Raw genomic sequence first — 21,972 nt, forward strand, 5'->3', positions numbered from 1 at the left:
TATTTGAAAAGCAACCATAACTTCACTGCCAAATACTCTTAAAAAAAAAAAAAACCTTTACTTAGACAATGTAATTACGAAACGTAAAGAATATACCTTTTAGTTGTAAGATTATCACTGGGAACAACGTCTAAGTGATGTGATTGATGAAAGAGAAACTGGGGATGGATGGCGTGGAAAAGTTATAAAAAAAGAAGTTATTTTAACATTTTCTTTATCACAGCCCCACCCCGACAAACTTTTTCGGACAAGACATCTTCAGTTCGCCCTCAGATTTGTTTCACTATTACAGTACTTGCCATTAAGGTGGAATCGCGTGATGAAGAAGATATATATATATATATAGTTCCTGATCTCGATATTATGAGAATAAGATTGCTATTTACAGAAAAATAACGTTTGTTTTATCGCGATAATTTCGAGACGGAGAATCTTGTTCGCGGGTTGAAAATTAGTTTTTTTTTTTTTTCAAGGGCCCTCCTACCCAATTCTTCAAATTTGGGCTAGCTGGCGGGTAAATTCATAATTTAGTCAATAAAAGTGTAGAGTGATCTAGATTAAAAAAAATAAAAAAAGAATTGATCACGGATGGCCTTGTGAGAATTTCTTGACTGGTAAAATTTTATTAAAAATATATAAATTTTATTTTTGAAAATTTTAAAAATAATATTACTTTAATTTCTTATAAAAAATTAAATGATTCTAAATTGACTATATTACAATTTTACCTCGTGTGAACTTAAAAGCAGGTTTAATAATGTTTTTATATATCAAAAATAAGTTTTTAGCATGGATATAATATCCAAAAAAACCGAATCATGAAAAAAAACTGATTAAAATTTTGAAAAAACCGACCGGTTCGGTTCGGTTTTAGTTTTATAAGCCTAAAACTGAAAAAACCGAACCGAACCTAAACTGAAAAAAACCCGGAAAAAAACCGAGCCAAATCGGTTTGAACCGTTTTTGTCCTAAAAACTGAACCAAAACCAGTCAGTTTGAACCGGTTTCGGTTCAGTTTGGTTTTTTTTTAAATCGGTTTGGTTATTTTTTTGGACAAAAACCAAATCGAACCGAAAATAATCACCCCTATGGATATTAGTTTTCTACTTCCCGACATGATATTCTTTATTAGTTTTTATATATTAAAAATTAAATGTTTATTCTCATAAGAATCCATCCTTGTTGATGTTGGGGGTGTAAATAAGAAATCCATCCTTGTTGATGTTGGGGTGTAAATAAGAAATTATTTTCTCACTATCTCTTTTACTGTCCATACCTTAAGTTATGATTGATGCAAAGAAAATATTCTTTTACTATTCTAGGTCTACTGAGATGTATAACCAATTATTAGTCTTTTTTTATTTTAGTGTTTTTTTTATTAACAAAGATGTCTTAAACTACTTTTTACGCAACAAAAATATAATTTTTTTTGTTAAATCTTAAATATGCTGACCACAATTACATTTTTATTTATAAAAAAAATAATTTCTCTAAAAACGAGATAAAACAAGAAAGAATATCTAATTCGCTGTATTTGCCAAACCTAACTCATCAAATAGAATGACTCGGGCTTTGTTGCTAAAACTTAGGTGGTGACTCAGCATTTCTGTTTTGTATTCTGTTAGTCTATTAATAACGGTTCTTAGAAATCAAGAATTAAACTACTCCTTCCATATTCTGTTATTCTGTTATTTTTTGTTGCTCCCTGTATGGCTATATATATAGTCACAATGATGATGAATAAAAAGAGACTTTTGCTCCTGAAATACAAAGGTTCAACATTTGGTATCAGAGCTTTATTATTTTCTTTCTCATCTTGTAGCCGCAACTAAAGATGACAAGTGAGGACAGTTTCGTTCAGCCAGCAATTCCTCGATTTGTAGGGCACTACGATCATTGGAGCATGCTGATGGAAAATTTCCTTCGCTGCAAGGAATACTGGCAAGTAGTTGAAACTGGTTTTTTTGCTGCAACAAATGATACTGATCTCTTGGATGAACAACAGAAGGCTATAGCAGATCAAAGATTGAAAGATTTGTGAGCTAAGAATTACCTCTTTCAAGCAATTGATCGTTCAATTCTTGAGACTATCTTGGATAAAGAAACTTCAAAAGGAATCTGGGATTCTATGAAAAAAAAGTTCCAAGGAAATGCAAGGGTTAAACGTGCACAGTTGCCAAGGATTTTGAAATCCTCCACATAAAGGACGGTGAGACCATCTCTGATTACTTTGCCCACACTTTCACTATCACTAATAAATTGAGGTTTCTTGGTGAAATATTGAATGATGTCACTGTTATTGAAAAGATCCTGCGTTCTATGACTTCAAAATTTGATTATGTTGTTTGCTCCATTGAGGAGTCCAAAGACTTGGACACCATGTCCATTGATGAACTACAAAGTAGTCTGTTGGTTCATGAGCAGCACATATACAGTCATGTTGTGGAAGAGCAAGTATTGAAGATTACTCATAACAACAATGGTAGCAAATTCGGTCGTAGCAGCAACATTTTTCGTGGAAGGGGACGTGGTCGTGGGAGGCAAGGCTTTGACAAATCCCTTGTTGAATGTTTTTATTGTCATGACCTTGGTCATTTCCAATATGAATATCCAAAGAAGAGCAAAGAAAGGGAATCACAATCACAAGCTTATTATGTTGAAACCAATGAACCGTTTTTCTCATTTAATTTGTAGTTAATTAATATTAATATTAATATATACTGTTCAAATAAGAGAAATTTGTTTATTTAAAGAAAAAGTGAGAATTAGTCATGTCCTCTTCCAACTTCACATATAATAACAATTAATATATTTATCCAAGTGGAATTTATAATAATAATAATAATAATAATTAGTCAGTTAAATTAACCCTCAAGTGACTCAAGAACTTAGCCAGGTCAGATGCCAGACTAGCTAGGTAAGGTCTAACAACTGATTAATAGCTAATGATAGTCATCGTTAAATGGATAATTTAAAAATCCAAGTGGGGAAGTTGGGGTCAGGTCGTGTAGGCTGTTGCGTTTCCACTTTCATTGTTTTGGATGGCTGCCACGTCAGGAAACAGAGAAAAACACTTTCTCTAAGACAACGTGGCAGTCAACGGATACATACTTCAAAATCCCCTTTGAAACGTCTCGTGTATTTGAATTATCACTGTCATTATCACCCTTTTTTGTCGGTCTCGTACGAACTAAAAATAATAATCTGGTAAAACTTCCGCCATGACACCCTTCAAATGTTAAGTTATTTCGGTTGGGTTGTCTTTTTTAAATATATTAAAATTTTATTTTTATTTTAAATTATTTTTTAAATTAATTTGATGTATTGACATTAAAAATAAATTTTAAAAATAAAAAAATATTATTTTCATATATTTTCAAGTAAAACACACTTTAAAAACTAACCACTATTATACATATAGTCCAATAAAAAAGACAACGTTACACTTAAATATATTTTTTCATTTAATTAAAGTGATTACTTGTAACATTTATTTGAATATTGTGAAAATTATAATAGCTATGTACTATTTTTAATATTAATGAAATTATATAATAAAAAAGTTGAAACAAAAGGTGAACTTAAGATACATATAAACTCAATTTACTATTCACCATATGGTGTAATTATCGCTTGTGCTTTTTAAAAAAAAATCAATTGTCTTGTCTTTAGAGGCAATTCCGTCTTTGCACATGGTCCCTAAGTTATAATGAAATGAAACTAACTGGGACAACTTAGGGTCTGTTTGTTTCTGCGTTTCAAAAACGCTTTTGACAAAATTTAAATTTTTTTTATTTTTTTATTAACTTTAAATTAATATGTTTTTAATGTTTTCAAATCATTTTGATGTGCTGATGTCAAAAATAATTTTTAAAAAATAAAAAAACATCATTGGCATGCATTTTGGCACGAAAAGCTATTTGAAAAGCAACCGCAACCACACTGCCAAACAAACCCAATCTTTTCACTTTGTTTGGCACAATGAGATTACTTAATTATCCTTTAAGAGAAAAAATAATAATGAACCGGCATCCAATGTCATTTTCATCATTTTCTTTTTAATAGTATGATGAAATGTCGGTAGTGCCCTTAAACAAAAAAAACCAACCAGAGGCTATTTTGTATTTTCACTTTATTTTTTTTTGTTATATTTGTGTTGGTTTAAAGGCAATTTAGTCTTTTGATAAATATAAAATATTAAAAAAAAATTGATGTGTGGTATGCGTCAATTGCTTCGATGTTTTTAGACAGCACGTCCAGAGGCCTCGGGCGATCAACAACGTGCTTTCTTAGTATGGTTGGATGTGTCTTGGCGGATCCTCCATTCCACAACAGTATGCGTTGAATTCTTACCTCTGGTTTGGCGCGTGGCACCTCATAATTCCAAATCAACCCTTTAATTTATTTATTTTAGATTTAATTCCTATTTTTTATTTGAAATGGTTTGTATATTTTTTTTTCTTTTTTTAAGCTAATATTTTTTTTTTTAATTTCATCATTCAATATTTATTTTTTTCTTAAATTTCATCTCCATTTTTTAATTGAACCCGCATTCAATTAAGACTCAATCAAGGCTCAATCAGGAAAAGAATAAGGGAAAGAAAAAAAAGATAGATTGTCCAACCGAGTTAACTCATTGTGGTAATATCCATTACCCAAGTCATCGATTTCATAGGTTAGCATGGGTTAATATAGTGTATCGTCATCTTTTCATTTCTCCCCCAGGGTTTTTTGCGATTTAATCATTTAACAGTTCGTTGTTTCACATTTAAGCTAGGGTTAAATAGGGATTAAAATGATAGCGAGATTAGTTTTTATATATATATATATAATCAAAACGCCATTTGAATAGTGCACCTAGTTTGCTCTTGGTTCGTTAGGTCGAATAAGCCACACCAATATTTCTTTCATTTATTAACACATATAATGATTGATTAATTTTATCTGATATATTGGTCAAGTTTTTAGTTCTCATTTCAGATATTTTATCGCATGTATAAAAAAATAGCAATGCTTACATTTTTTTAATGCAGTAGCTGAGTTTTGATCTGGCTCGAGTGAAGTGCATGCCCTAAACCTAGTTTTCTTCTATAAAAGACGATTAGTATATTTTTTTTTCTTTTTTTTTAAGCTAACATATTTTTTTAGTTTCATCATTCAATATTTATTTATTTTTTAAATTTCATCTCCATTTTTTAATCGAACCCGCGGTCAATTAAGACTTAGTCAAGGCTCAATCAGAAAAAAAATAAGGGAAAGAAAAAAAAAGATAGATTGTCCAACCGGGTTAACTCATTGTGGTAATATCCATTACCCGAGTCATCGATTTCATAGGTTAGCATGGGTTAATATAATGTATCGTCATCTTTTCATTTCTCCCCCAAGGTTTTTTGCGATTTAATCATTTAACAGTTCGTTGTTTCACATTTAAGCTAGGGTTAAATAGGGGTTAAAATGATAGCGAGATTAGTTTTTTTTTTTTATAATCTAAACGCCATTTGAATAGTGCACCCAATTTGCTCTTGGTTCGTTAGGTCGAATAAGCCACACTAATATTTCTTTCATTTATTAACACATATAATGGTTGATTAATTTTATCTGATATATTGGTCAAGTTTTTAGTTCTCATTTTAGATATTTTATCGCATGTATAAAAAAATAGCAATGCTCACATTTTTTTAATGCAGTAACTGAGTTTTGATCTGGCTCGAGTGAAGTGCATGTCCTTAACCTAGTTTTCTTCTATAAAAGATGATTATATAATAAAAGCAAGAGTTAAATTTTGATATGCATATACAAGATTTGATTTTAAATGTGTTAAGATTTTTTTTTTAAAAAAACATGGTTAATGAGCATAAGGTCAAATTAAAAATGTGATCCATTCACTCTTAGAGTTAAAACTTTATTGGAAATTATTCTAAAATAAAAGTATTTTGATATAAAACATTAAGTTGATTAAAATAAATTGTAGATGATAAGAAATTAATTTCAAATAATAATTGATTCACATGTTTTGTAAACTCAAGAACCCTTGCTCCGCATTAAAACATTACAAGATTTTATTATAGCTTATATAATAAAAAGTTAAAGAGTTAAAAATGATTCTTAACACCAAAGTTAAAGAGTTAAGAATTTTAGGGTTTGAGAAATTTTAAAAAAGACATGTCAATGTTAGAAATAAAGTGTTAATTATGTGTATAATTTGTATTTTCTTCTATATTATGTGCAAGTATAATTTTATTTTTTATTGTTTTTGAAATTTTTATTTGATCTCATATGTAAAATATAATTTCTCAAGTTACAATGAAAAAAAAAAGCATGATAAAACTCTTAAAAGGTTTATATATATATATATGATTTACCTAAGTAATAAAGTATCACTACTTATACTAATTTTGGGGACTGTAATTCTTTTTTTTACATCAAATTTCCTCAATTATTTATTTATTTATTATTATTATTATAAATTTAAAGTACTTTAAAATATCTTTTTTTAATAAAACAGTGGAATTAAAAAAGAAAAATTATTTCTATTATCCTATAATTTATTTAAAATTACACTTTCCTATTAAATTTTAAAAAATAGAGCTTGTATCTTAAACTTTATACCCGTATTGATACTTAACATAAAAAAGAAATCAACAAAAAAATCTAATTATTTATAAAATTATCGTAATATTCTATTTAATGACTAAAACACCATTATATATTGAATATTACAACTTTACTCTCATATTAAAAAAAAAAAACCTAATCATAAAGAACTTTTATCAAACATGTGGAATGCAAATCTATAGAGGTTGCCATCTACCACAACTCAATTTGACATGACATTCTATGCTTGAGTTTCACTTGTCTTCCCTTCCCCGCTTTGTACCCCTGAGAACAAGTTTCTCAACATATCGAGTGACTATGCTAGCATGTGGTTCATTCTCCTTTTCATCTCTATTTTTGCTACTAGAATACTTGAGCTTAGATGGAGTGGGGTTGGTATTGAAGACTGGCGGAGGAATGACCAATTCCGAGTGAATGGTAGCACATCAGCTCATCTCTTTGTCGTCTTTCAAGGGCTTTTGAGAGTGCTTGCATGTATTGATACCAGCGTCACTGCCACTTCAAAGCATCTGACGAGGAGGGGGACTTTGCATAGGTTTATGTGTTCAAATGGACGTCTCTTCTCACCCCTCCAACCATTGTCATTTCCCTTCCCCATTTTCTCCAGCATTTTATTTAATCTACTGATCTAAATCATGGTTGTCAATTCTATTTCAACAAATATTTTATTTTATTAATTAAAATAAAATATTTTAGTTTTAAAGTGTTTTAGCGTGTCATTTCAGAATTGTATTATTCATATATATATATATATATAATTCAACAAACATAATTTAAATTCAAGATAAATTAATTATAAATTATAAAATACAAATACAATGTCAAACAAATATAATTTTAAAATTTAAAATATTTCTAAATAGTCAAGATTAAATAGAACTTTAACTTAAAGTAATTCAACTTAAACAAAATACCAAAATATTATGAAAGTAAAATATTTTAACATAAAAGAAACATAAATCAAACCCAAACTTTTCACTTAAAAAAGATAAAGGATAGCCACACAAGCCATTCATGTCAAAACGTTACGGCAATTAATTCTTGAACAAAGGTATGAGTTGGAATTTGAGTGTCATATTTAGGTTAACACACGAACACCACCTAATTAGTATTTTTTTAAACCCTTAATTAAACTATAAGTTTTGTTTGTCACCCCTTTAAATTCCATTCAGTTTACTCATTCAATATAATGAGGAGGTCATGCTTTTCTTAAGGATAATAAAAAATAGCCCAGTGCTTTTTATATTATAATCGTATTGCAAAATATATTTTTATTGTGATATTAATGGAGAATAATCTCTTAACATTTTATAAAAAAGATGTGCAACTCATGTTTTTTTCAACGAAAGAAATGGAAGGAAAATAATAAATATTGGTGTCAATGAAGGTTTGTTAGGAGATGGGAGTTCAATGAAGATGAATTTGTCCTTTAGCCATGCTAAAAAAATAGATTAGGGTCCATAAATTTATTATTATTGTTGTTGTTTTGTTTGATTTTTTATTTTTAGATTGATTAAAGATTGTTTTGTAGTTGAAAATGGAGTTATTAATATTTATATGGTATTTTTAGGATTTGTTTTGGTTAAAATAAGTTGAAGTTTGGGTTTGATTGAATGACTTTTCAAATTCGAAACGGAATATGTGAAATGAAACCAAAATATTCAAGCCGAAATTTATCCGAAAAATCCAAAACGGACCGAGATTTAAAATGAGATGAAAATTGTTTTGTTTTGTAAATTGGTATGAAATGTTTCGGCAATTTCAAATGAAACGGAACAGAATTGACAACCTTGATCTAAATCTCAAACTCAGATCCTACCAAATGCCCAAATGTCAAGAACATACAAAATAGAATTAAAAAGTCTATGCAAAAGCAATCCATTCTATCTTGTTCACTATGAAGATCCTCTAAAAAAACCCAAGTTTACAAAAACCAAGCAAAACCAGTTCTTAAAGCTCTTTATTGCTCTTAAATCTTCTGGAAATCATTATATAGAGGTGTTTACCATATGTTATGTCCAGATTTCTTTATGAAGAGAAAGCAAGACATAATTGGTGTGGTATAACCAAAGTTTTTAAACCTGACCCGGTTCAAAGCCCGGGTTCTGGGTTTTGACCGTGTCGGTCGGGTCAATCCCTATTTTAAAAAAAATTCAAAATGGCGTCGTTTTAGTAAAAAAAACAAAAATCAACGAGTTGCAACCGAGTTTTTGATCGGGTTTTGCTGGGTCACCCGGGTCGTCGGATCAACCTGCCGAGTTGGCCGTGTCACGCCGGGTCATGACTTATCCTATTTTTTCATCAACCCGACCCGGTTTCAGCCCCGGATCGGCCGGGTCCCGGATCGACCAGCCAGGCCGGGCCAGGTTTCAAAACTATGGGTATAACCACTGTAATGTCGAGATCGGAAGAGATTGTCTCCACCTGGAAAAGAAATGATTTGTTGTTTGTGTCTAAATTGGTTGTAATATATACATTGGGGTTAATTTTGTCTTTTTAATAAATTTAATGTTAACTGTAATTTCTAGAACTCGGTAAAGAAATATAATTTTGACAATGTTTTTATACGATATTAGGTTAGTTTTCTCAGTAAAAAAATCAAATTTACCGGCAGTGAAAGGTAAAAAGAAAAAAAGAGGAAGAAAAGAAGTACAGTAAATTCGAAAGGGTAAAAGTAGAGGGTAGAGGAACAAAAATGTAAATAAGATGTTTCAGGTGGTGGGGTCTCGCGTGGGAAATCAAAAGGGATAGAGGCGAACAGAGGAGGGAGGCCAACGCTACAGTAGAATTCAGAATCAGCCGCAAACACACACACACACAGGAGGCGGATTCATGTCGTTTCTTGTTCGGAAAAAAGCAAAGAAGATATAGCTTCAGAATCAATTAAAAAAAGAAGAGAAAGAGTAGGTGTGTTTACTCTCAACTTCTTACTTGAAATTCCTTTTCGATTTCTGTTTTTTTCTCAAATAGTGAAGAATTTGTTGTTACAGATTTATCTCCACCTTCTATTTTTTTTTAATTTCTGATAAATTGAACGGCATGTCTCCTGTTTCTTTCTACCGACATGTCTTTCGTTGGGCCTGACCGGCGATGTCGTTCATTCAACCGGAACGACGACAACCGGTGGTCAGGCAGTCAGTCTTGGGTATGACATGTCTTTCGACACTCAATTTGGAGGAATTGAACCGGAATTTGTTAGCTAGGGTTTTGATTTTATGGTTTGTAAACAAAAATTTATGATCCTTGTCCAATCGGAATGCATTGCCTTAACTGAGCTTTTAATCAATTATAGAGGTAGCAAGTGATGGAAGTAGCAACTCCAAATATTACTTTCGATGAAGAAGATTCGCAAATTCAAATTTCTGGTCATTCTCTACGTAATGACCCCGGTCCCTTTGATCCCTCTGTACTCTATGATCAGGACGAGCATATATCATCGGCTGTTTGGGAAGGACTGGTATAGCTCACTGTTTTTTTTTTTTTAATGGTTGTGCAGAAGTTAAATTGCTGTCATTAAGTTGTGATAATTTGTTGAATTTAATAAATAGGAGCGTGGTGCGCTTAGATGCCACGAGCATACGTCAAAGCTTGAAGAGTGGAAGTTAACAGGGAAGCAACTAGAGTTGGTTGAGAAAGCTGGGTTTAAGTATTTTAGAAAGATTGAAGCATTTAGTTTAGATAATCAGCTGATTTCTGCTTTGGTTGAAAGATGGAGAAAGGAAACTAATACATTCCATCTACCTGGTGGGGAAATGACCATAACTTTGGATGAGGTTGCACTCAATCTTGGACTAGCAATTGATGGGGAGCCCGTTGTAGCTGTAGAGTTAGAAGATTCTTCTGCCATACCCATTTGTGAGAAACTCTTGGGAAAGAAACCAACTTCGAGTGATCGAAGGGGTGGATTCTTGAAGCTATCTTGGTTGAAGGATTCCTTTTCACACTGTCCAGATGTTGCTCCTCTTGAACAGGTTGAGCAGTGTACTCGAGCTTATCTTCTATATCTTGTAGGGAGTACCATTTTTTCTACAACTAGTGGAAACACAGTTCCTGTCATCTTCCTGCCTCTATTTGAGGATTTTGACAAAGCAGGGAAATATGCATGGGGTGCCGCAGCGTTGGCCTTTCTGTATAGAGCACTTGGCAATGCCACTAGTAAATCTCAAAGCACGATCAGTGGTTGTTTGACACTGCTCCAGGTTGCTTACATTTTTTATTTTTGTCATTTCTCCTTCTGATATCTTTTGGGCAAAATAGCAGATCTCTTACCACATTACATTATAAAGGCTTCTGGTTGGAATGCTGATTTTCTTTTTTCACCATTCTATCTAGTGTTGGAGTTACTGGCATCTAAATATTGGTCGCCCAAAACTCAATCAAGGACAAGCCCATGATACCTTTCCACTTGCACTTCGTTGGAAGCAAAAACTAAGTGGTCTACGATCAAAATGTGATGTGGTTCAGTACCGTAAGGCACTGGACTCTCTCCAACCATGTGATGTAAGTTTCTAATTTGTTGTTCCAGTTGTACTTGCCATGCTTCAAGTTGATGGTTCATTGGTCTCATACATGCCAGGTTGAATGGCAACCTTACCATGATATGGATGAGATTGTGCCAGAAGATATCAAGGACACTTTGATTCTGGGCAGATCAAGGACAACTTTGATTTGCTTGGACAAGGCAGAAAAGCACCTTCCAGATCGCTGCGTGAGGCAATTTGGCTTTAATCAACCAATCCCACAAGAAGTGCCACAATGGAAGGGAATTGATGGTGAGGCAGACCAGTCGAAAAGCATTGCTTCAAGTTGTGAGGATTGGTCAAAGCATCGAGATCAAATTGTAGAAGGTGATGATAGAGTTGATGACAGCGAATACTTACTGTGGTACTCCAACATTACCAGAAAATTTGTGGGAAGGCATACATCTTTGGAATCTATGTTTCGTCAAACAGTAACTCCCTTGATACCTTTCTTTCTGACTCCTTGTGTTGGGATTTGTGAAGGCAATGAGATTTATAATGTTCAACCATCTCTTTCTTCGATTTATAATGTTCAACCATCTCTTTCTTTCTTTTTTCACAGGTTGCTGGCATGACAAAAATGCTGGAGCTAGCAAAGACACTATCAAGAGATGATATGTTTCTCGTAAACCAGAAGGCTGTTGAGAATATTAAGAACATTTTGAGTGAGAGTTTGAAGAACCCGTTTTCGAATTCAAAAGGTAAGTTACCAACAAAAGGTAGCAAGAAGCGAAAGCTAATAGATATCTAGTTGGTGTGGAAATTTCGTAGTAGAAGATGTTTAGTACAGGCCTAGAAAACTCCAGGAATCATTGCATTTTGTTTAACAGGCTTCTTGTTTACTATATTGAAGATCCCAGATATTATCCTTGCGTGTGTATCGCATTATTGCTTGGAACTATTTGGAAACGTGTTCACAATTAATCAGTCCTAACATCAATAGTTGGCCACTTCCAGTATTTCTTTAGGTGTTTTAAACGAATAAGTTTCTAACAATCTTTTATATCGTCCCTGTCGTGATTGGCCATCCACCCTGCATATTTGTGGGACACGTCCCTCGTGATAAGTTTTCTTTTAGATCCTTCACCTTTTTCATCATTGATGGTTCAATTCTGTTATTTCATATAGCCCCTCTTGCTTTTGATTCACTTTTACTTGAAATGGTTGACGAACTTGATTAAAAGGTGATTATGAGAATTAACAGGGCATAAAATTGATTTCAGGAATTGGCTTTGGTCATTTACTTAACCCCCACCCTGCTGTCCAGCCCAGCCTCTGAGACCATGGCATGCAAATCAATCTTCTTTAAGTAAAAATAAAAAAAGTATACTTCAATAAATCCCTCCAAATATGGTTTAATATAATATCAGCCATTTCCCCCCCTTTTGGTTGTGCATAAATATTTTCTTGTTTGGTTTAAACAGGATCGTGTACAGCAGTCTTTTGGATTTGCAGTGCGTATTCTAAATTCCAGCGAACATAAGGCATTTCAGGTCTGCCAGTTCCTTGCGGCACCCAACACTTCCCAGCTATTTCACCGAACTTTCGCAATGATCTAGGGTTAATGCGACCCACCAGTAGAGGATTGATAATTCTTTCAAGCTACCCTTTTTACAAAACACCCCCCTCTCAGCCAAGTTTATTTCCTACCTCTGCTGAGAGTTTCTAGTAAGAGATCGAGTACAAAGCACTTTAAAACAAGAACCACACCAAAAGAATACACATCAGATTTGAAATATTCAAGATCAAGATAACCTGAGCTACCTTTCATACCAATGCTTATATGGTCAGGATCAAGCATTCTTAATTTAGAAAGACCGAATGTGAACTTAACATCACGGTGAAAAATGTTTTCAAATACGAAGAAAAGTGTGTGTTTGTATATACAGGATCAAGCATTTTTAATTTAGAAAGACCGAAATCAACATCTTCCACCTTCTAATGTTCATCAAGCAAGATGTTTGTGAACTTAACATCACGGTGAAAACATTTTTCAGATACAAAGAAAAGTGTGTGTATATCAAAATAACTAAATATTTTGCTTTAAATTCAAAAACTAAATATTTAATCTTAACTGTACAATCCGTATAAGATCTACAAGAATCAACACTACCTCTCAAGTCAGTTCATAAATGTCACATATTCCCATCTTGTTTAAAAACTTTAAAAACACTTGATTTGAAACTGTTTTGGTGAAAATATTGGCCAATCAATCCATAAATCTAACTAATCTTAGAAAAATCCATAATTTTTTTATCCAACTTCTCTTTAATGAAGAATTTATCTACCTCTACATGTTTCATATGATCATACTGAACTAGATTATAAATAATATCCATGCTGCTTTATTATCACAATATAGTCAAATTAGTTACCTTGATGGATAACCTAAATTCTATTGTGGAAGTCTTAACCACAACGCTTCAAAAAGTCCAAGAATCATACTTTTGAATTCAGCTTTTGCACTTGAGTGAGCAACAACACCTTATTTCTTACTTCTCCATGTAATGAGAGATTACCACCTGTAAAGGTAAAGAAATTAAAAGTAGATTGCTTATCATCTACTGCTCCAACTCGGTTAGCATCACTAAATGCGTCTATACTTTAGCAATTTGCATTTTTTAGTGAACAAAATACTATTTCCAAGGGTATAATTCAGATATCACAAAATGCACTTAATTGCACTCATATATTGCTTTCCCAACTTATGCATAAACAAACTAACAATACTCAATGCATAAGTCAAACCCGGTCTTGTGTTAGTTAAGTGCATCAATCTTCCAACAAGTTTTTGATATCTTTTTTTATCAGTTTCTATGACGAGGATCAACGAGCATCACCAAAGAACTTATTAAAGGTGTTGATTTGACTAATTATAAGGTCAAGGGCCAAGAAGATTATAAAGGTTTTTAATGGGCTAATTCAAGATATTTATAGCAAGTCAAGCTTCAAGATCTCAACAAGGGGTGATCAAACTTTGATTAATATGATCCATGCAAGGGTTGGACAAGAAAAAACAGTTTTGGGCTTAATTTTTCATAATATAAAGTTTTACACTAATAAGCATAACTTTTGATCCGACCGTTGAACCAAACCAAAATTTTATCAGAAAATTCCAGAGGCCATATTTTTTATAGGGTTAAACTTTTGTAGCTATTAGAATTTGAAAAGGTCTTGCGATAAAGACCAGAAACTATTATATGAGAATTATATTATTTTTCTAGTTGGTTTAAGATTATCTTTCCTTTTGATTTATGGATTTTCTACAAGGCAAGTACATAGGTGGCAACAAGTGGTTTTTTATTTTGCAAGAAATCAAAACTTTACAGGGATGTTTTCAGCAACTTGTTTATTTTGGTAGCTTAAGAGTAATTAATTTGGAAGGATTCCTTATTTTCTAAGAACACAAAATTAATAGCTTCTTTATTTATGAAGGATACAAGTCAACAATATAATTGTTCTTTCACAAGGTTCAACAATTCTTTTTCAAAGAAGGAAAATTTGCAACAATTTGTTAATTATTCTAGATTTTAGGTTTTGTTATTTATTTTACCAACTTTGAAGTATTTTTAATTGAGTCTTAATATCAACACATTATTCCATTAGGATTTTATTATTTTGTGAACAATAAATACCCTTTTGAAAAGGGTAAACATGTTAGCTTTGATTTTTATTCAAAATAATATTTAATGTGTGGCGAAGTCGCTCATTCTCTTATGTTCTTCATTGAACTCTTCAAGAATTATCAAATATTAATTATTTTTGTGAAGTTCATCATTATACTTCCAATTCTTGATTAGTTATAATAAAATGGTTGGGGTCTTTCATCTAATAACTTCGGTTTATTGGTTTAGGTAATCATTGAGTCGAGGTTTTATCTTCAATTTAATCTTAACTTTCTTGGGTTGTATTCTTTCTTGTTTGTGAGTTTTAAGGTTCTTATCATTCAGATTCACATTATGTTATTTAATTGTATTTAACATATAACTTTAAACGTGCTTATCCTGGTGTATCAACTAGTTGATACACTAGCTTATCAATCTTTTATAAAAGATATAAGACATATTTTTTTAAACAAAAAGATTCTTTATGAGATTAAGACACTTTGATTTCAAGAAAATATTTTAAAGAAACCTAGTCTTTCATTTTAAATTCTCTGAACAAGTAATCTTGTGAGATTTTTCTTTTTTCTATATCATTTTTTATAATTACCATATCATTTATATATACAATGAGTGTGGTAATCTAACCTTGTTATTTCTTCAGAAATAATGTGTGATCTAAATTGCTCTGATCATAGCCAAAGGTTATCATAGATTTTATGAACCTTCAAAACCATGCTTTCAAATATTTTTTTTCAATCAATACTATGATTTATTCAACTTGCACAACTTCTATTTATGCCTTTCAAGTATCAAGCACCATGATGGAAGATCCATATAGACTTTTTTGGATAATTCACCATGCAAAAAAAGTGTTATTCATATCGAGTTATTGTAATGGTCAAGCTAAGTTCATAGCAAAAGATAATAGAACTCAAATTGTGTTGATTTTGGCTATAATTGCAAATGTCTTTGTATAATTGATATCATAGGTTTGAGACTGGTCTTGCTTTAAGGCATTTAATTATGCCATCAACCTTATATTTTAACGACTTCTCACATTCTATCTTTTTTAAGGATTTCATCTCTTTGTTTATAGTTAGTGCCTTTCCATCTTGGGTTAGTTAAGGCTTCTTCTTACATATTGTTAAGAACAAATATAGTAGATAAATATTTTATAATTGATAAAATTGATTCTACTAAATTATGACTAACATATAATGACTAGTGAGATGTTTAAATTTACTAGAACATATATGGATTTAAGAAAATCTCTGGTTTGATGATGTGATAATTTCTTGACTGACTTAGATACTAATTTAAGAACATTCTCAATAATCAATTGGTTGGTATATTAGTTGTTAGGGATTCTAACTCGAACTAAGTATTTATTAGAATTGCATATTTAGCTTATAGGTGTTCATCACCACTTTGATCTAAAGCTATACCACTCAAGTCCAATTCACCTTCTTCCTGGTTGTCTGGTATAACTTGTGAGTCATAATCTAAATTTATGTCTAAGTCTAAAAAAATATAATTTATAGTATGAATCTCTTTATATTACTCTCTTTGAAGTTCAGGCTTGGAGAAAAAAAACACATGGTGTCTTCATGAAAAACAACATTCATTGTGATTAATATTTATTGAGAAGAAGGATGATAACATTAATATCCCTTTTTTTTTTAATGATTAGCACACCTAAGGAAAACACTTCATAATTCTTAAGGAGTCAACTTGTTGCACTGATGTTTATGAAGATGCATAAATGTGACACAACTAAAAATATAGGGTGGGAAATTTAGGACTATTAGGACATAAATTACATTAGTGAAAGCTTGGAATGGTGCTAAAAATTTATTAAAACTAAAAGGTACATGATTAATTAAATATGTTGCAAATACAAGTACTTCTCTTTAATAAGATGACAACATATGAGCTTGTATCAATGAAGCATGAACATCCTCCAATAGGTATCGATTTTTGTATTCAACATCCTCGTTTTAAAAGGGTATATTGAAATAAGTAGTTTGATGCATAGTTATTAAACCCGGACAGGCACGGCGGGCCGACCCGGGACCCGGCCGACCTAGGACCCGGTCGACCTAGTGGCTAGACCGGTCCGGGTTTGTCAAAAGACCGGCCGGTGCAACAACCTGGCAAAACCCGGTCGACCCGGCGGGTCGACCCATGACCCAGGCGACCCGGACGAACCCGGATGAGACCCGGCGTTTTGGAGGTGGTTCGCTTGATATGATTGCAGGTCGATCTGGGTTTGGAGATCTTGAGGGTTGGCGTTGGGTTCCATTTCTTCTTTCTGGCCTGACGATTGATGACTGTAACCTGAAGAAAATTGAAGATTAAACTGGACGAAACTCGCAATTTCAAGAGAGAGAGAGGCAATAGGTACAGTACCAGCACCACAGGCTTTCTTATCACCGTCAAGTCTTTAACATCTCTCTCTCTCTCTCTAGCTAATGTTTTCAAGCATGTAGAAACCAGAGGAATTTGCAGGGAAAAGATGTAAAAGAAAGAGGATTCGTGTGGTGTTTTTAAGCTTTAGAGCATGGGTGCGTAAGGAGCAAGGACTGTGCTTCACCCCAGGGGAAAGCATGTCAAGGAGCTAAAGAGGGTAGGAGGAGATGGTGATGAGATTAAGAGATCTCTGCACAAAACAACCAACAACCAAGAACGTCACCCTCTCCCATGCCTATGCCCTGCCACATTGGGTCCCACTTCACCTCTTTATAATTGCTTTCCTTTTCCATTTCTTTCTTTAACCACCTGACCCCATAAATAACATGGGTTTTATGGGTTGACCCGGGTCAACCCATAAAACCCGGGACCCGGCTCTTTGGCCGGGTCAACTCCCGAACCGGGTTTAATAACTATGGTTTGATGAGTAGTTCTGTGTGCTTCAAATACTATTAAAGTCCAAACTATGATATTCTCCCACATTATCATTCTCATTATGGAGAACCTAGACCTTTTCCTTGTATTAAAATTCAACCATTTTATGCAACTTTTGAAATAAGAAGTTCACTTCACCTTTCGATTTCATAAAGCACATCGAGATCATTTTGATATAGTTATCAATAAAGATAATAAGCCAACATGATTCACGTAAAGTAGTGATTTAGAATGGACCTGGAAGATCAGATTGTATACTCATAAATGGATGTGGTTTTCTATAAATAAGTGTATAACAATCTTTTTATAATACTATTAAATTTTATCGGATTGTTTTTCAAATAACTTATATTTTTATTGTCTTATAATTAAATAAAAAATATTTCAAACAAACCCGATGTTATTAGATCCAATCAAGTCCCTAACTTGAGTCACTAGTTAGGAAGATTAGCTCAGATCAATCAAAGACATTATTGTCCTGATATTTAAAATTTTTACTTTGTATATATTAAATCTTGGGTTGATAATCAAAATTTTATTTATAAATAAAAAAAATATATTAACAACATACACATAGCTTTTTTTATATATAAAAATATTTTAGTATAATCCACGGTGATCGAAACGCATACTAATTACTCTATTTGTCAACTAAAAAAAAAATCACTAATAAAACCTATTGAGTTTTTTTTTTCATTCTTTCCATATGGAATAATGTAGCTTTAAATAGAAAAAAAAAATCAGTCACACGATTGTGTAGCTCAGAACTCGAAAGCCCCACCGACAGAAACTATTTGAAACAAGTAAGAAGTCCCTTGACACAATCGAGAAAAAACAAACAAAAAAAATACTTTAAGTTTCTGTCAATATAATATACATGTCAATCACGCAATAGGAAAAGGCCCGCCACAGCTTGGAGGCCAGTCAATTTCTGGTTTTTATATATTTCTGAAAATAATAATAAAAATAGATCAATCATTTTGAGCTACATGCATGCGAGTTCAGAAGATGACGAGGGTGGTCCTTGCCAATTAAAATTAAAAAACAGAAGGGAGATGGCTCCTCACTCCTCACTATTTTTTTTAATCATGAATATATGAGTTAATTTACATATAATTTGACTAATTTTTTTAATATTTTAAAATTAACAACTATATAAACCACCAATAATACTAAAATTTTAAACCATTTAATAGGTGGTCCAGTAATAATACATATAATTTAACTAATTTTTTAATATTCTAACATTGAGAACTATATAAACCACCAATAATACAAAAATTTTAAACCATTTAGTAGGTGATCCAGTAATAAGAGGTTGAGATTAAAGAGTTTACTCTCCTGTGGTTTTAGATTCGAGCCCTATGATTGCTAATATGATAGCCACTAGAGGCTTACATGATCATTAACTTCAGGACCCGTGAGATTAATCGAGGTACACGCAAGCTGATCTACACACCTACTTAATAATAATAATAAATTTTTTTTAACTCCGGAAACAAATCCAAAACTTCATCATTGTTATACCTTCAGCGTTTCGGCATTGCCAATTAAAATGAGAAAACAGAAGAGAGATGGGTCCTCACTACTTTAATTGTAGGGATGATAATTTTGTTTTCTTCCTGAATTTCCTTATTCACCGAATGAATGTTGTTATCAATATTTAGCCCGACATGACACCAAATGTACAGTAAGCAAAATTCTGTCGGTGTACGTAGTATAATATTTGTATTGTTGCCAATCCAAAATGTCTTATTATATATATATAAATTTTTAAATTTGTTTTTTAATTAAAATATATTAAATATATATTTTTTTAATTTTTGACATCAAATTTTATATTTTTTTTGACAAAAAACAATTTAAAAAATAAATTGTAATGAAAAAACAAACACCCACTTATTTTTTTTAAACATTTATAAGTGAGAATTACTGAAAATTAAAGATCACATATGGTGATAAAAGAGAGAGAGAGACTATATACAATGAAGTAATTTTGACAAATAATAATAAAAAAAATCCGTTTTTTAAGTAATTAAGTGTTCAATGCTAATGAATTCTATCAAAGTTACCAGTCATGATTAATAAAATAGGCTAAAAAGCTTGTACGTATATTAAAATTAAGTGATAATTTAGAAAGTCATAATAATAATAAAAATAAAAAGGGATGATAGTTGTAGGGATGATATATACACATTTTAGTTGACTGATATTCTTTCTCACGAAAATATATCGGAAGAAGTTGAATTCATACTATTAATTATATATTGCAGAAGAAAGGTAGCCCTCCTTCGATCTAGCCATTGACTTCAGCGACAGCTGCGTTCTCAAAGGATGCCCACTAAGCTTGCTAAGAACACGGCATAACCTTAGTTTACATTAAAAATTAAACCATAAATTAATATGCATATTGTCCAATATCCCTTTGTAAGATTAATATAATTAAAACAGAGAAAAGCACTACGAAACAATTAAATCAAACATAAAATAACAAATAAAATATATGTCTCCTAATACAATCAATCACCAAACTTAATTTCTTCCATTTACAAACATATATGATTAATGATTATATATGAGCAACAATTGAAGAAAATAAAATATATGTAACTGAGAAATTAAAACGAAAATTTAAACAAACATGGAATCACACAGTTTCTTCTCTAAGATACTTTGCTTCTTATCAGAAAGTCCACTTCCAGATCTTGATCCTCAAATCAACCTTGCACTTTGCATTTGAGACAGATGCTTTTGTTGCTTGTTTCCCAGATGGAACAGTGGCTTTAATCCCTTGACAACTGACCCTAATTCTAGCTTTTGGAGTCTTTAACCCTCCCATCTTGACTTTTACTTTAGTCTCCAACTCTACCTTCAAAGCCACACCATCCTTGCTCTTCAAATCACTCGTTAACTTGCTACCAGATTTGTCATCCAGTTGTAAGCCACTGCTTGTGATGGCAGCTCTCAAAAAGGTTGTGTTCTTGGTGCCATGCACAAATGAGGGCAACAGACCACTGCCTACAAGGATACCATCTTTCTCTGTAGTCACAGAAATAGTGATGGGATTGTATGTATAGACGAGCTTTTTATTAGGGTTTCTAGTGGTGATGTTGAGGTCGATGTTGGTAGTGAGATGGGACGTTGAGGTAAGGTTGAGAGAGGAGATTTTGAGGCCGGAGACGACAAAGGTGGGTCGGTGGGGTCGGTAGAGGACGTAGATAATGGCTCCGGCTATGGCAGCAAGGACTATGAGAGTGAAGATGACCACTGCGGTCCATAAAACACAGGAACAGAAGCAACCGCGGCTGCGTTTTCTGTTGGGTTGGGGGCGGTAGACGGGGCGGGTGGCACCGTAGAGTTGGGCTTTGGTGGCTGGAAAGGAAGGGTTGGTGGCTGTTGTGCCATTTGTAGCTGGTTTAGTAGAAGGGTGGACCCTGTCTGTCATGGTGATCGATCAAGAAAGGGGAAGGAATGAAAAAGAAGAGGAAATAAAGGGCTGCTTTGGTTCTCAATTATAAAAGAGGGGGGAAAAGGTGTTTCTAGTCTTTTGGTATTGGGAGGAGAGTAGAGGACAGAAGGTGCTTGTTTTGGTCTCGAAAGAGCAAAGTTTTCTTTGCTTGGGTTAATTTTTAATTAAAGGGAGGCAACGAATACAAAAACAGCACTCCTCCAACTTTCGGGGAAAAAAAACAAAAACAAAAAAAGAAGAGTTTGATCTGTGTGTTTATACTGTAACATAGATCAGTAGAGAACTGGATTGTTTAGGACACAGTTTGGACGACAAGGTCTAAATGCTTGGTGTTTGAGAGAGGGCGTACGGAGAAAGAAAAATCAAGAGATGGGATGAAAGGAAGGAAGGAAGGTTGGCATTAGCAAAGGGCAGCATAGAAAACAACACTATACCAATAGCAATATATATATATATATACAGGCGCACATGCCTTTCTTTTGGCGCGTGTTAGTCAGTGAATTGTATGGAGTATTAATTAACAAATTGATTAGTGTTGAGATAACTACCCAATTACTAGAAACCAAAGATTATGGAGTATTAACAAATTGAGTAGTGTTGAGTTAACTACCCAAAAACCAGAAATCAAAGATTTTTATCATTTTGATTAGTTAGGGTTAAACCCATTGAGTTCTTTTTCTGTGTGTATGAATATGCTAATGATATTTTATCAAACCATGCGCCACGTCTTATTAAATCAACTTTTTAGTTTTTATCATTAAAAGAAACTCTGAAATAAAAGGTAAAAACATTATAGATGTCCACAATGAATTTATATTATTTTTTTCTCCTCTCTCTACAAAAACAAAAGCTAACAATG

At 32.6% G+C, this 21,972-nt stretch overlaps 2 protein-coding genes across 4 annotated transcripts; one reads left to right on the forward strand and one right to left on the reverse strand.

The window, feature by feature from the left end:
• The first annotated feature begins 9,321 nt into the window (after window positions 1-9,321).
• LOC7463825 (protein MAIN-LIKE 2) lies at window positions 9,322-12,036 on the forward strand. Of its 3 annotated transcripts, none has more exons than XM_052450028.1 (6): window positions 9,322-9,522; window positions 9,908-10,072; window positions 10,164-10,814; window positions 10,948-11,115; window positions 11,192-11,566; window positions 11,698-12,036. In XM_052450028.1, exons 2-6 carry the CDS (start codon window positions 9,920-9,922, stop codon window positions 11,884-11,886), a joined length of 1,536 nt encoding a protein of 511 aa, XP_052305988.1. In that variant the 5' UTR covers window positions 9,322-9,522; window positions 9,908-9,919; the 3' UTR covers window positions 11,887-12,036. The 3 variants fall into 3 exon arrangements, with proteins under 3 accessions (XP_052305988.1, XP_052305989.1, XP_052305990.1); XM_052450029.1 differs by having other exon boundaries at window positions 9,322-9,518; XM_052450030.1 differs by lacking the exon at window positions 9,322-9,522 and adding an exon at window positions 9,606-9,760.
• Window positions 12,037-20,115: 8,079 nt separating this feature from the next.
• Window positions 20,116-21,551, reverse strand: LOC18094857 (NDR1/HIN1-like protein 13). The gene has a single exon (XM_006369233.3). It carries the CDS (start codon window positions 21,087-21,089, stop codon window positions 20,328-20,330), a length of 762 nt encoding a protein of 253 aa, XP_006369295.2. The 5' UTR covers window positions 21,090-21,551; the 3' UTR covers window positions 20,116-20,327.
• Between the last annotated feature and the right edge of the window lie 421 nt (window positions 21,552-21,972).

This window comes from Populus trichocarpa, chromosome 1, assembly GCF_000002775.5.
Source record: "Populus trichocarpa isolate Nisqually-1 chromosome 1, P.trichocarpa_v4.1, whole genome shotgun sequence".
In the NCBI taxonomy this organism is placed as follows: Eukaryota; Viridiplantae; Streptophyta; class Magnoliopsida; order Malpighiales; family Salicaceae; genus Populus; species Populus trichocarpa.

Bases quoted from the DNA above. Each gene is read 5' to 3' on its own strand.
- LOC7463825 (XM_052450028.1), top strand. From the start codon at position 9,920: ATGGAAGTAGCAACTCCAAATATTACTTTCGATGAAGAAGATTCGCAA. The intron at 10,073-10,163 runs GTATAGCTCACT...TTTAATAAATAG, and splicing joins CGGCTGTTTGGGAAGGACTG to GAGCGTGGTGCGCTTAGATG. The intron at 10,815-10,947 runs GTTGCTTACATT...CATTCTATCTAG, and splicing joins GTTGTTTGACACTGCTCCAG to TGTTGGAGTTACTGGCATCT.
- LOC18094857 (XM_006369233.3), bottom strand. From the start codon at position 21,089: ATGACAGACAGGGTCCACCCTTCTACTAAACCAGCTACAAATGGCACA.